At 34.0% G+C, this 15,186-nt stretch overlaps 1 protein-coding gene across 1 annotated transcript; it reads left to right on the plus strand.

The window, feature by feature from the left end:
- The first annotated feature begins 11,636 nt into the window (after positions 1–11,636).
- On the plus strand, positions 11,637–12,777 carry LOC105032133 (glutaredoxin-C1-like). The gene has a single exon (XM_010906486.4). It carries the CDS (start codon positions 12,158–12,160, stop codon positions 12,467–12,469), a length of 312 nt encoding a protein of 103 aa, XP_010904788.1. The 5' UTR covers positions 11,637–12,157; the 3' UTR covers positions 12,470–12,777.
- Positions 12,778–15,186: the final 2,409 nt, after the last annotated feature.

Here is a 15,186-nt window from a genome sequence, read left to right on the forward strand (position 1 = left end):
TAACTACCACGATCTGCTGAGATTGCTGCAGACCTTTGAAAAAGATCACCAGCTCCATAAAGAGCCGATGAATGTAGTAGAAGGGTCCTCTTCTGGGCGTCATCCTTTTAAGAAAGAAAAGAAGAAGAATAAAAAGAAGGTGCAGAGTACTGGGGCGTTTAAGCCCATTCAGATCAAAAAATCTAAGGCTGATTAGAGTTAGATAGAGTGCTTCTACTATAAGAAGCTGGATCACTGGAAGAGAAATTATCCTCAATATATTACTTCCCTTGATCCAAACAGGCTGAATAAAAGACAGAAGCGAGTAGTTACTGGTCAAGATAATTATATGATAATACCTTTCAACTTCTCTATTTGTGATACTATGACTTGCGTATTGGATACTGAAAATCCTATTAATATTTGTAAGTCATTGCAGGAACTTCAAATCAGGAGGAAGTTTGAAGATGGTGAGAGAATTCTGAATATTAAAGATGGAAAATCTATTTCAATTTTAGCTTTAGGAATTGTCACACTTGTTTTCAATTCTAATGTCACTGTTTTGAATAATTATCATTTTTTGTTCATCTTTTTTATCGAATGTAATTTCTGTAGGCCTTCTGGCCATGAATGGATATGAAATTTTAATAAAAAATAATTATTATGATATCATTATGAATGATGTTACTATGATGAATGGACAAATAAGTAATAGTATTTACATTTTATCACGGTCTATTAGTGTAATATATACATTGAATAAGCATCCTAGATTAGATAATATTACGGATGCCTACCTTTGATATTATAGGCTAGGTCATATTAACAGGAATAGGATAAATAGGTTAATTAAAGAAAAAATCTTCGAAGTCAATGATTGTGAATCATTGTCGATCTGTGAATCCTGTTTTCTTAGAAAGATGACTAAATCACTTTTTTACTGAAAAAAATGAATAAGCCAGTGAAATTCTAAGTCTAGTACATAGTGATATATGTGGACTAATGAATACATATGCCAAAGGTGGGTATTACTACATTACGTTCACTAACGATTTATCGAGGTATGGATATGTCTATCTTATGAAATATAAATCGAATCATTTAAAATATTTAAATAATTTCGTAATGAAGTTGAAAAATAAACTAGAAAGAGTATTAAAATTCTTCGGTCTGATCGAGAAGGTGAATACCTTACTGGTGAGTTTCTGACATATCTAGAAGAGAATGAGATTCTCTCATGATAGATCTCTCTTGGGACATCACAACATAATGGAGACCTAGAAAAGAGGAATCGAACTTTGTTAGATATGATTCGATTAATGATGGGCTTTGCAATTATGTTGATTTTTTTTGAAAATATGTACTTGAGTCTACCTGTTATATACTTAATAGGATTTTGAGTAAGTTTGTAAATAAAATATCATATGAGATGTGGACTGGACGTAAGTCGGTACTCTCACACCTTAGAGTTTGGGGGTGTTAGGCTTATGTCAAATATTTAAAAACAGATAAGTTTGGATCTAGGTCTAATAAATATTTATTTATTAAGTATCCAAAAAAAACTAAAAGATATTACTTCTACCTTGCTGAAGAACAAAAGACGTTCATCAGTCATAGGGCTATCTTTTTGAAAAAAAAAATAAAAAAAGGAACTAATGTTACAAAAGTTGAACTTGATGAAGTTCGATAGATAGGAGAATTGACACAAATAAATGAAAATACAAAACTAGATTTGATTAGATCAAATTTAGAGTCCATTATAGATGTACCTTTGAGGAGATCCAATAGAGTACCACATCGGTTGGACTGATACTATGGTTTCTTAGTTCGGGATGGTGATCCTATTGAATTTGATAAAAATAATGAGGATCTGATCACCTATATGGATGCCATGTAGAGATCTAACTCTGATAAATAGCTTGAAGCTATGAAATCTGAAACAGAGTCTATGAAGATCAATGATGTATAGATACTGTTGATCCATCTGAAGGGATAAAATTCATAGGGTGTAAGTAAATTTTTTTTAAAAAAAGATGCAGACGGGAAGGTGGAGACCTATAAAGTCTGTTTGGTTGTCATAAAATATCGTTAACATTATAATATTGACTATAATGAGATATTTTCTTCTGTGACAATGTTCAAATCTATTCGAATTATACTTGCGATAGCGGCACACCTAAATTATGAAATCTGACAAATGTATGTCAAAATCACTTTCCTAAATAGAGAGCTGAAAGAAGATGTGTATATGATACAACCTAAAGGGTTCACATCTACAGATGAATCTAAGGTGTGCAAGCTTCAAAGATCTATTTATGGATTGAAGCAGATATTTCGAAGTTGGAACATGTATTTTTATAATAAGACGATCAGAACATATGGCTTCATCAAGAATAGAGAGAAATTTTGTATCTACAAATGGGCTAATAGTTTTGTGGTTGTATTCTTTGTGTTGTATATGGATAATATTCTCTTAATTAGGAATAACATTTTTGCATTACAAGATATAAAAATTTGGCCGTCATTATAGTTCTCTATGAAAAATTTGAGAGAAGCATTCTACATTTTAGGGATGAAGATCTATAGAGATAGATCTAAGAGGTTGATTGGATTGTCCCAATCCATGTATATAGATACTATACTGAAACGATTTAACATAGAGAATTCTAAGAAAGACTATCTTCTGATAGGCCATGAAATTACTCTCTTTAAGAAAGATTGTCCAACAACTTCATAAGAGAAAGAGCGTATGAGTAGAATCCCATATACCTCGACAGTGCGATCTATCATGTATGCCATGATATATACGAGATTGGATATGGCATACTCACTAGAGATAGTAAGTAGATATTAGTCTGATCTGGATGAGAACCATTGAAAGGTTGTAAAAATCATCTTTAAGTATTTGAAAAATACTAAGGACCAATGGCTAATTTATGGAGAATTTGATTTAAAACTTATGAAATTTATAAATTTTAATTTTCAGTAGGATCATAATGATAGCAAAAATATGTTGGGATGCATATTTATCCCAAATGATGGGACGATCTGCTGAAAAAATTTCAAGCAGCATATATGGCTGATTCTATTTATGAGGCAGAGTATATTGCGGTATCTGATGCTGCCAAGAAAGCTATTTGGTTACAGAAATTCGTCAGTGAGCTTAGAGTAATTCCTTTAATTAAAGGTCTAGTTCTTCTGTATTGTGACAACACTGGTGCCATTGCTCATGTAAAAGAATTCAAGTCCCATCAAAGAACTAAGCACATCCTCCGTCGCTATCACCTTGTCAGTGAGATCGTAGATTGAGACGACATCAATCTTTAGAAGATTGATGGAAAAGAGAATTTAGCCGATCTATTCACTAAAGTCCTCAAAATTAAGGAGTTCGATGATCATAAGTGGAAGATGGGTATTAGATACTATTTTGATTGGATTTAGTCCAAGTGAGAATTGTTGAGAAATATATCCTAAAGCCAATCGTCTATTTATAAATGATTGTGCTATTTATAAATTATATATAAATTATTAATTAATAAAAATTATTTGATATTTTCATCATAAATTGTGCATCTTCTTTATTGACCTCCTGTGTTATGATGAAATCTTTAGAACTATTTTCAATCGATAAAAGAGAATTTATATTGTAGTTCTTAAACTCGTTAGTGACCAAACGATACATTATTAATAGGACGATAATGTTTATCAAGTATAGGTTGTTACGTGTCATATAGGTTGGTTGTCCTTATATTCAAAGACTATGAAGACACTGATATGGCATGCAGGTGAAATATAAGAATATATTTTACTAAATATGACAAACTGTGGAGCATTCTGCTGTCAAGAGTAGCTCACGAAGGATATGGGTATAAGTATCCCTCTAACCTAAGATCATCACGGTGATTTACAAGCAACTCACTGTGCTTTGGTACCAGACTATTTGAATTTTTAATTCAATGATGGAAGATTTTTGGATACAATCAAGTACTTGTAAAGTCAGTGTATGAGTCAAGATGGAATTTATCGCTTCTGATTTCAGGAGATAGTGCTACATCGTATTTTAATTTATAAAATCTTGATCAGGATAATCTTTATGAGAAGTTACAGGATTTATAAGATTGAGACACAAATCAAATATACTAATTAAGAGTTGATAGTTTAACTCTGAAGTCATTTTAAGCATTGAAGATCAAAGGGATGAATTATATGATCACCATATGCCACTAGATTCTTGAATGTTGCTTTATAATTATTATTGGCTTATCCAGATATCAAGTATCATTGCTAGATGATCACTTCGATCAGAACAAAAATTTATTTTTGTACTATCGATTTAAGTTCGAACCTATGGGGTCACATACAAAGAGATTCCTATCTGATCAGATGGCTGATCAACGATTGAGAATCGTTCAAAAGTATAATCGTCAATGTGATTGATGATTAACCTTATACAAAGATTGTAATAAAATAATTATAGAAGAATTAATTAGTAATTAGATTACTGATTAGCTCAATTTGATTGAGCATTGAGGCTCAGATCAAATCTAATTAAATTAGATTCGATTAAGTTTAGTCTAATTAAGTTATGAGATGACCTAATCGCTAAGAATGATTGATTCCTGATTTAATCAGAGCTTGAGCTTGATTAATTTTTGATTGGATTAAGATTTAATCGAGTTCATTTAGCACTTAATTGAATTAGGTTCTCTTATTTATTTAGGCTCTAACCAAATGTGTTTAGATTGGACCTAAATGGAGAAACCCAAGAGACTAATTTGGATTGGATAAAACCCTAGTGCCAACCACCATATTCGGCCCTTCTTTATTTCATGCAAATTTTGAATTTGCATGAATCATTTTCATGCCAATTCAAAGGTTTGTCACCCCCTTTGGATGAGGATTAAGTGACTTCAACTTGAATTTTGAATTCAAGATTGGATTGATTTTGTTTGAATTCAAATTTAACTTGAATTTTGAATTCAAATTTGAAATTGAACTACCTAACTTCCTATTCTTATCCATTAGGGATGCCAACTTTAAAAAGCCCTTTCTCTTGTGCGTGTGACATGAGATTTCATAAAGAGAAAGAGTGGAAAATCTGGGCATAAGGTTATGGGTGGGCGTGCCTTCCTTGGTGTGTGAGATAGAGGAGAGCCGGCTCCTCTTAGGTGAGCGACCTAGATTCTGATCTAGGATTTTGGGTGAGTGAGAAAATAAAGAGAAAAGAAAGGTTCTCCTCCTTCCTTCCACCACTACTTCCTCCTCCTATTCCATCTTCGACTTCGAAAGAGTCTGTGAGATCCAAAGAAAGGTATAAATCAGCTATCAACAAGGTCTCTGCATGAGCTAGCACTCTCGAAAGATCAATCAGATCAGAGCTTTGTGTGGACATTCCGTTGAGGTCAGACACCCTATGTGGCTGCTGCACGACTTAAAGAACCTTATTTCAATGGTTGTCAGTTACGGTGATCTTCTACTTACGCTCAGATATTGAATTTTAAACTCAATGATATTGTAGATATGATCTACTGCCATATTGATTTAATCCATACTTACTGATTTTAAATTTCAGATTTTATATATGCATTATATCATGTCATAGATTTTAGCGTAGATTGTTTTTAGATCAGATTTAATGCATGCATAGTAGATTAAATCGTTTAATCTAGTTTGCTTTTGTTAAAATTTTAAAAATACATTCATGAAATGCCTACTATTTTCTTCACCAGTCTCATAATTTTTCATCATAATCATGATCACTTTATGGTTTTTTTCAGTTATCAATTTTGATTATGTATGGATGTGATCAATTGAACGAGAATGTTGAGCAAGAGCATTTATGCTCTGATCTCTAAATCAAGATAAATTCTTAAATATTTATTTCTTAATTAGTTATATTTTATATAGGATCGAGAAATTTGGGATCTAGCTAGGATAATTAGGATATTAAAGCTCTGAAAATAAGAATCTAATAATGATTTACTATTTGTTTACTGATGGTTGATTGAGAATAAATTGTATAGATTGATCGGATATGCTATAAATGGACTAGTAAATAATTGTTACTGAATTTGTCATCATTAGAGTAAGAGTTTCTGAACATTGATCATCTATTTATATAAAAATTATTTTATACATCGGTGATTTTGATCAATATATATTTTTTATAGTGATTGCTATATACTTAAAAGTATATATTTATGGCTCGTTTAATATTATGTATTATATATCATTGATTCTGACTTGGATGGATTTTGATAAACATGTGCATCGAATTTTATAAAAGAGTACAATCTTGAATTACAATACTTAACATGTATATAATTGAATTATATGATTGAATATAAGGTCGTGGTACTTTGGCTTAGCTACTTTATTAGTACTCTACCATAGACTTGAAATATGATTGTAGTAGTTCAAGATCGAATACTTATAGTTTTTTAGACTAACTATTTTATTGGTGCCTCGTCGTGGGCTTAAAACATGATTATGGTAGTTCAGAGCTAAGTGCCTGTGGTCCTTGAACTAGCTACTTTATTGGTTTCCTACCACGAACTTGAAATGTGGCTGTAGTAGTTCGTGGGACTAGATATTTTGTTATTCTACTACGGATTTGAAATATGGTTGTGGTAGTCTACAGGACTAGTCATTTTATTTATGAACCGAAAATATAATTATGGCAGTCCAAAGTCAAGCACCCTAATATGATTGAATCTGATGTATGCTCTCTCGAGGTAATTATATGATATGATTTATTGTGTAAAAAGATGTGTTTGCTATGTATGTTTTATAATTATGTTATCTTATGGCATGAGATTTATATAAGCCACAACCATTGATAAATTCTCATTTATTATTATATTGATATTGATGTATGAAAATTGTTACCGAGCTGTAAAGCTTACAATCTCCTTCTTCTTTTTTATTTTTCAGAGTTATAAAATATGGATATTTAGATATGAGTAGAATTACAATGGAAATGATTAATTAGATAGAACATCATCAGTACCAGTCAGATGACTGAGTTATATAAATTGTATAAGCTTTGGTATTTGTTAATGTGAAATATTTATTATGCATTGAAATGAATAGTATTTACAAGATTTTGAGGTTACAATGAATTTCAAGAACTTGAATATTCTTTAGGGTCTTATCTTCAGAAATGTGCTTCCGTCACGTGGCCAACCCAGACGATGGATTCGACCAAAATAATATCAAAGCTTATGTTATGACTACTAGAAACTATGACTTAAGTAGTATTTGAGTATAAGGTTGTGATCACTAGAGACATGATAGTATTAGTAAAAATGAATTTAGGGTTCTAGCTTAAAGTCATTTGGTATGGTGATAAATTTTATACATAAGATTGGTATACAATGAGTACAGAGGGGTTGAATGATTTGTATTTATATATATTCTTTATCATAATAACTGGGGTTTGACAAATGTGTTAAACGCATTGACCCTAAACTATTATGTTATATTGGTAGGTTATATTGTGATATGTGTATTTGTTTAATCATTATTCAGATAATTTTGGAATCTCAAATTGTGTGGATGCGAAACACTATAGTCCTCTTGTATTGTTATTGATTGTTTGACTGAAATTTTTGAGTTTATTAGCAAGTTGTTTAGAGTGTGGTCTAAATAAGAATTTTATGATATTAGAGTTGAATATTCTTCGAGGATTGAAATCTATATGTGTGGGTCCTAAAAAAAACTGGCATATAGAAGAGGTATATTTGTGATGTTATAAATATGTATAATTCTCCATTGATGGATTAGATTGTATAACGAGGATAACAGACTTGCATTTTACTAAAATTTTTGATAATTTAAATTATTGTCTTTGGATTGGGCAACTTGATCTTCCTTATATCTATTGAAGATAGTTGGGAGTGTTTAGTTTCAAGTCCAAGTTTGATTTATGAGCGGAACGAGAATATTCTACTACTGTTGTTAAATTAAATAAAGAAATTGGCTTGCAAAGTTTTATGTAAGTTTAATGTACAAGGAACATGCATGTTTCTTGTTTGGTCTGCCCTCACACATCCTTATCGATAACAAGAACTCACCATATGGTGTATAACAATGGGCATTTAATTTATGCCTCATTCCTTGCATTTATCAGGTAAGCCAAGATGCCAAAATACCAGGTCGCATCAATCAACCTCAGGTTAGTTCGTGGTGCCAGATAAGCAATGCATCTGCAAACATATTAAGGAGAAATTAATGGGAGGCATCTTCTTGCTGAGGGAATATGAGAACTAGAAAAAATATATTCCCAGTTTCCGCAGAGAGGAAGGAGGGGGGGGGGGGGGGGGGGGGGCGGTGGGGGTCGTGGGGCGGTGGTCAAGATACCCAGATATTATCCAACTGGAAAGCTTTCTCGGTAGATGCTGTTCTTAGAGCCCCACTTAACTCCTCGAAGCGCCCAAAGGCCGGTAACCTCCAGAATGACCTCATAGCAAGGGACGGAAGAGCGCATGGCAGCGGGAAGGGCCTTTTTACACGCACATGCCAAAGAGCCCATTGGAGGAACGGTGCACGGACAAAAGTATACCAAAACCATACAGTAATAACTTGAAACTGATAGTAATTAGCCTAAAAAGATCACCAGATTGACTGTAAATTATTTTGGCCCTTATAAAAAAATTTGGGAGATCTAGTGAATTGGAAAGCCGACTAGCATACTAAATTTTCAAAAGCCATAACTGAGCTGTTGGTGCAAATCTCCGGTGTAATAGTAGTGTGGCTAGAGTTGGATACCAAAGAGAACTTGTAATGAAAGTTCGTATTTATCGGAGATTTTCTAGTAGGAGATCCTTCGATGCCTAAATTAATTAGAGCTTAAAAATAATAGAAAAAAATTAAGTTAAAACGGGAGAGAGAGAGAAAGTAATGAGGTGTTATTTCTTTCTCCAATTGAGCTTATATGAGAATTCTCTAAGTATCTTTTTATATAAAGACGGAGACATTAGTCGGAATTTTTATGTCACTTTGTCTGATTCTTTAGGCCATATTTTGACAGATCGTTAGGATATAAGATCCTCCCACTATCATGCGAATCAAAGTTATTAGATGGTTTGTAGATTTTATCCATGTGGACTAATAAATTAGTGGCTTAAGGTGGACACAAAGTCGAGGTCTTGAATCAGTGCCTGTGTCTGAGATGGTTCCACCAAGTCAACTAGGATGCATCCCAAGAAAAGAGATAGTCCGTTGCTACAAATTACCTCCACAATATTAACCATACAATATCTCAGATAACTTTTCAAATTCTACATCTTTCAAAAAGTGCAACGTATCGGGTGATTAGGATAAAATTTATCATTTAGATTTTGAAATAGACTGAATTAAAACTCCCCTTTTGAGAAAGATTTTGATATGATATATCTTTCAATCTAAAAAGAATTAGACAAAGCGTTTGAAGATAAAATTGACATAGAAATTGAAATTTATCTTTTATAGAATTTTAGTTTTTTTGCTATTTATGTTCATGAGTCATATCTATTTTGGAAAAGATGTCCTATTTGAACTAAATTGTGCAAGGATAGAGTTTACTAGTATGAGGCCATGTATTTTAGCTTGTTATCATTAATAAAAAAAAATTAAGACTTAGCCCTACTTTTAGAAAAAAAAAATAGTTTTTTCTCAAATTTTTGAAAGATTTGAACTAAGTAGATTAAGAAAATTATTTCTTTCTTCCCGATGGATTAGTAATAAATAAAATAGTAGCTAAAAATGTAAAATATGATGCATGTGAATATGTGATTATAATTATATAAAAGAATGTAGACATCGGTTTCTTATAATAAAACTTATGCAAATATATCCTCATAAATGAAAAATAGTCTTCAAGCTATTATAAAAAATTGACCGGAGCTGTTCACCAATTAAACCATTGAAAGATTTAGTTGTCTGAGTTTTGGGCCGGATTGCTTAATTGAAACCAATTACCAACCTGGCTAAATTACCCTGGATGAGGTGATCTTTGAGTTCAATAATGAAGGCCTAGGCTAGATGCACAGAGTGTTTATGGTCTATTCCACAATGAGACTCAAACACAAATTTGTTAAACTCTTCACTCATGTTCTCTGACCTAAATTGCTACCGCCAATAAAATTTAGGTCCATTGGTTAGCTCTTGGAAGAGACTTAATGAGGCTCAAATCCTACTAGTGACATTATCATTGTATTTTAAAAAAGAAAAGAAAAAAAAGACCTACATTATCTCACTATATTGTTACCCTTTATGCATTAAGTGTGATAAAACTTAACTGTTTAACCCATTTAACTTGATTCATCTTCTTATAGGTTGGTTTAGATCTGTTTTATAATAAAATAATCGAGTTTGGATCTAAATTTTTGATCAGTTTATAAAATAGATTGAGTTTAGTCGGATAGTTTTTTTTATCTGCTTTATATCCAATCGGATCCATATCTGGTTGACTTGACCTCATTGTCACCCCTACCATGCATCTTTTTCATGTCACAGAGGAGAATGTCAAACTTTAATTATACTTTGGTTCTAGATAAAATGGTACAAAACTGAGGAATAAAAGGTCAGATAGCGGCATCACAGGTTAGATTATGAGTGAGTTGGTACCGCGGATGATGCCGTACAAATATGGACGGGGGGTGGATCTTATTCGTTCTCCCTATGAGGTGACAGCCTGTTTACTTTTCTACTTCCTTTTTGGGATGCTCAGCACGAGGATAAGAGAAAGGAAATGCTTTGGAAGCGAGACTCAAGCTTAGGCCGCAAGTGAGCAGTGCCATTGGGGTCAATTTACAAGGTTCTTCAAATCCAAATACTCCACTTGGAAGCAACTTTCTTGTTATTTATCTTATTACTTAATTGGATGAAGATGATCGGTTTATATGCTATGATTTAATTTGCAAGGTCATTAATCGTAGCATCATCGTACGGTTTGCTACTTTCATACAGTTGTGGCTCATGTGGTCCTATCTACGATTCGATAATATTGCATGAGTTGATGACCTAAAAGTTGACGTAGATAAAATTAACAAAGTAACGTTGTATATATGGCTTCCATTATAGTGCCTATAAACATAATTCTTTTGTCATGTGGTAAGAGAGGATCGGTGTGACCCGTGGAATTTGTTGCCAAATACGATAGATGGTGGATTATGCAATTGCTGATCCATTAACAAATTTTTCATGCGAAAGTAACATCATCATAGAGCTTTAAAATAAAAAATAAAAAAAGCTCAAGTAATTATGAAACTATCTATGCCTGAGATGAAGGCGGAATTCCAGCCAGGTCATTAAAATCCAATATCCAATGAAGCTAAGCCATGTACCCTATTCAATGCAAAATGCTCGAGTCTAAGTCAAATGCAAATTCTCTTCAAGACAAATATTTCTTGGTTTTTTTTTTCCCTCTTATTTGTGTGTGTGTGTGTGTTCGGGGTGGGGGTGGGGGGAATCAATAGGTAACAATTACTTTGTCCATTTAATAGTACCTATGGTACTGATGGGTACTGTGTATGTAGTTCATAATTTTGTACGTCTCAGAATTCATATTGGGCGCCCATTTTATACCAAAACCACACCTTTGTTTTCTTTCTGACTAAGCTATCCATTTCTTATCGTCACTTGAAACTTCTTCAATCTACACATTCACATTCCAAGATCTAAACATGATAAAAAGTTTCCACAGCTGCGGATTCTAATAATAAAGAGGAGATTCTAACCTTATCAAATGAGGAACATTTTTACATCAGAAGTTAGCAATGATGCTTGCCTCCTAGATATTCCTAAAACACATGGCCCTATCTGTGTGCAAGGTGAAAAAGAAGCTTAGACAATATCCAACTACTTGCTCAACTTGACTGTGAGGCCCTGACAGTATCCACTAAGAAATTTTAGATAGATGGTCTCTTTCAAAGCAATGATAAGAAGGACATTTTGGATATGAAACAATGTATCTAGAGAGCAATCCTTCCACTTCCATCCCTTCACTTTTGTGCCTATATAAACAAGTCGGTCATGAGTATAGAGTCCACCACAACCCCAGCCTTTCCTCAGCTAAATTAATTCCTCTAGCATTTTACCTTGCTCTTCTGCTCCACATCATCTCCTTCCCATCCAAATTCCCTAAGCTTACCCTTGTCTAATTAACTTCCAAAAAGAGGCACATCAAGAATTGGAGATGGATCGGGTGATGAGTTTGGCCTCGCAACGAGCTGTGGTGATCTTCAGCAAGAGCTCGTGCTGCATGTGCCACACTGTCAAGAGGCTCTTCTGTGAGCTTGGTGTCAACCCTGCCGTCTATGAGCTCGACGAGGTACGTGGGGGGAGAGAGATGGAGAAGGCGCTTGTCCAGCTTCTCGGCCGCAGCCCGCCGCTCCCTGCCGTTTTCATCGGCGGCAATCTTATTGGATCCACGGATAGGGTCATGTCCCTTCACCTTGGTGGTAACTTAGTCTCCTTGCTCCGTGATGCAGGTGCTCTTTGGCTCTAGAGTACATGAGGAGCTACGATCCTGATAAATAACTTGAAAGAGATATATATATATATATGTGTGTGTGTGTATATATGAGAGAGAGAGAGAGAGGTATTAGCACGCATGCATTAGAGAGTGAGGTTGAGGGAGTACTGACGTTTCTTCCTTTTCTTCTTCTCTTCATGGAAAAAATATAGGCTACGGAATATTAATAGCTGGTTGTTATTGGAAGTTAGCTGTATCAAGCTTTGGTGTCTCCTCTTTTTTGTCACTACGTATGTATGAAAGTGATGTTTGCATGTCCATCTATATATGTGGACAGCCGCATAGTTGTACTTGCACGTGCAGTTATATTTTAGTTTCAAATTAATGGTTGAGACCTAATTAATTTAGGGAACGAAAAAGCCGAGACATTTGTGTGATGCATAAAGATGTGCTTGCATGGATGCGCCCGCATCCAAAAGTGAGCCCCTACCAAGCAAGTATTAACATTCTAAACATAATTTATATCATTTAATTTCATCTCCAATACCATGGTTTCATTTGATGGATCAATTACAACCAGAAATAAAAATTTAGGAGGCTCAAATAAATTAAATAGGGCTGCAAGCAGGAATGAAGAAGCACTATACCCACAAAAATAAATTTAAGGTCACTTGAGTGGTAGATCGATCAAGATATGATTTTGCTGTAAGCAATCGGAGATATAGACCATCTGACTTTCCAATTGCATTTTTATACGTAGGTCATCTTGGGTAGTCCTTCTCTATTCATGCAAAAGAAAAAAGAAAAAAGTATATGACATATCTTTAGGGTAAGAAATTTATGTTATTATTATTTTATAACACCCAGTGATCAGTTTTATAGGAAAGATTGCTTATTATCTATCGGGGTTTGCCTAAGACTCTTACAATCTGTACGGAAAGATCATGTATATTCTATTGATACATGAAAATATGATATTTGGAAACTTATAGATTATCCAAATGAATTAAAGAATGATCATCCTATCGTAACATAATTGCATGGAGTTAATCAATCATTGCCTCGCCTCTCACCATAGGAGAATACATCAAAAATATTATTTTTTTAAAACCCAAAAACCTTAATATTGTAGGAAGCAACGTATTAATTTATGTTCTCTCTATAATTTTGTAATGTTCTACCATCTTAGCCTTTTGATACGTTTTTAACGGGTCTCAAACAAAATATTATTCTCATCATATACAACACTAATTGCCAACTAAATCAAACTATAATCACCAACGCATAGTAATTAAAATGTAACAAGACCATTGGTAACAGCCGTTTTGAAGCGAGTGCAAGTTAGGATAACCCTTATTTTAAACCTTGATCCAAAGTTGTACAAAGCTGTCCCTTGATCTGATGGGAAAGTTGTCCTTTTCTCCATCAGAAGCTGGGCGCCATGTTTCACACCCACTGACTCGGCGATGAGTCCCCTGGAAAGCAGGGAGAGCGGCGCGTTGGATGCCAAAAGCGTCACTGCACCTCACCACCACCGAGAAACCAACTCCCTCGGTCACAGACACATCCATGTATGTCCCACCGAGTGACCATCTCATACGTTACATCGTCACCGTTGGTTTCGTCCAATCGAAGGTCCTTTCCGGTGGACCCCGGCACACTACTGTTGTCTGGTTTGGGTTGTATTTTTCGCAGGAAAGAATGATTGACCTTCTCTCGCGATATAGACCGTTGGATCGCCTGCCGCACAGACCTCAAGGCACCCTGAACCCTTCATTCATCTGGATGCACGGATCTCCAAGTGACCTTGTGCTATCCAACGGTGGATTCGCTGGAAGGAAGGGCGATTATTAATTCGCGCAAGAGATACGACGCCTGTCCATTTTTGTCTCCACTCGTTTAGGGCTGTTTCTTTTTTGTTAATGCGTTGGACTCCCCCTCACAGTGCCAGACACAGAGATAGCTGTCTTTCTGGTATCAATCACTGCATTGATGTTAGGTGCATTAATTATGTGTCAGGTTGGGACACCAGAATGCCGGATAAAGCGTTTCCCGAGTGGAGCCGCTTGGGAAACGAACTGTTCTTTTTATTTTCTCCAAAAAGATGTGAGTAACTACACAATTAGAAAATTGATTTGTCATTTTTTTTTTTGTTACATGATAAACAAATGATTAGATAAGGATTAGGGACAAATTTCCATCAGATGGAGTTTTTTTTTTTTTTTTTCTTTTGATATAATATACATGAAATCTTTTGAGACCATCGTGTCAACCTTCGACATATTATTTCATCTCGATAATTATATATATATATAGTAATTAATTAAATTAAAAAAAATTAATTAATAAAAAAAAGATCAATAATATATATCAAATTTAAGATATCATTCGCACGTAGCCGAAGTTAAGCAAAAAAATAATTGAGTTAAGATGTAAGAATCATAATAATGCATAAATGAAGAAGAATTTGTCAAATAATTGAACTGTAGGAATTTGAATTTATGATGTCTAACAAATTTAATTTTTAATATTATATTAAATAATTAATTAATTTTAAAAATTTAAGCTACAAAAAAAGAATGAACGTATATCGAACTTAATATTCTTTCAAAGAAGCAGAGGAGAAAGCGGAACGAAGGCGCTACTAATATTTTTAAATTATCACGCCATTTTGATTGGACTACTTATTTTTAATTTTATATGTTACCGTTTCCCATTTCCGGATCCCATCGCCTAAACGGAGCTAGGCA

This window comes from Elaeis guineensis, chromosome 1 (genome assembly GCF_000442705.2).
Source record: "Elaeis guineensis isolate ETL-2024a chromosome 1, EG11, whole genome shotgun sequence".
In the NCBI taxonomy this organism is placed as follows: Eukaryota; Viridiplantae; Streptophyta; class Magnoliopsida; order Arecales; family Arecaceae; genus Elaeis; species Elaeis guineensis.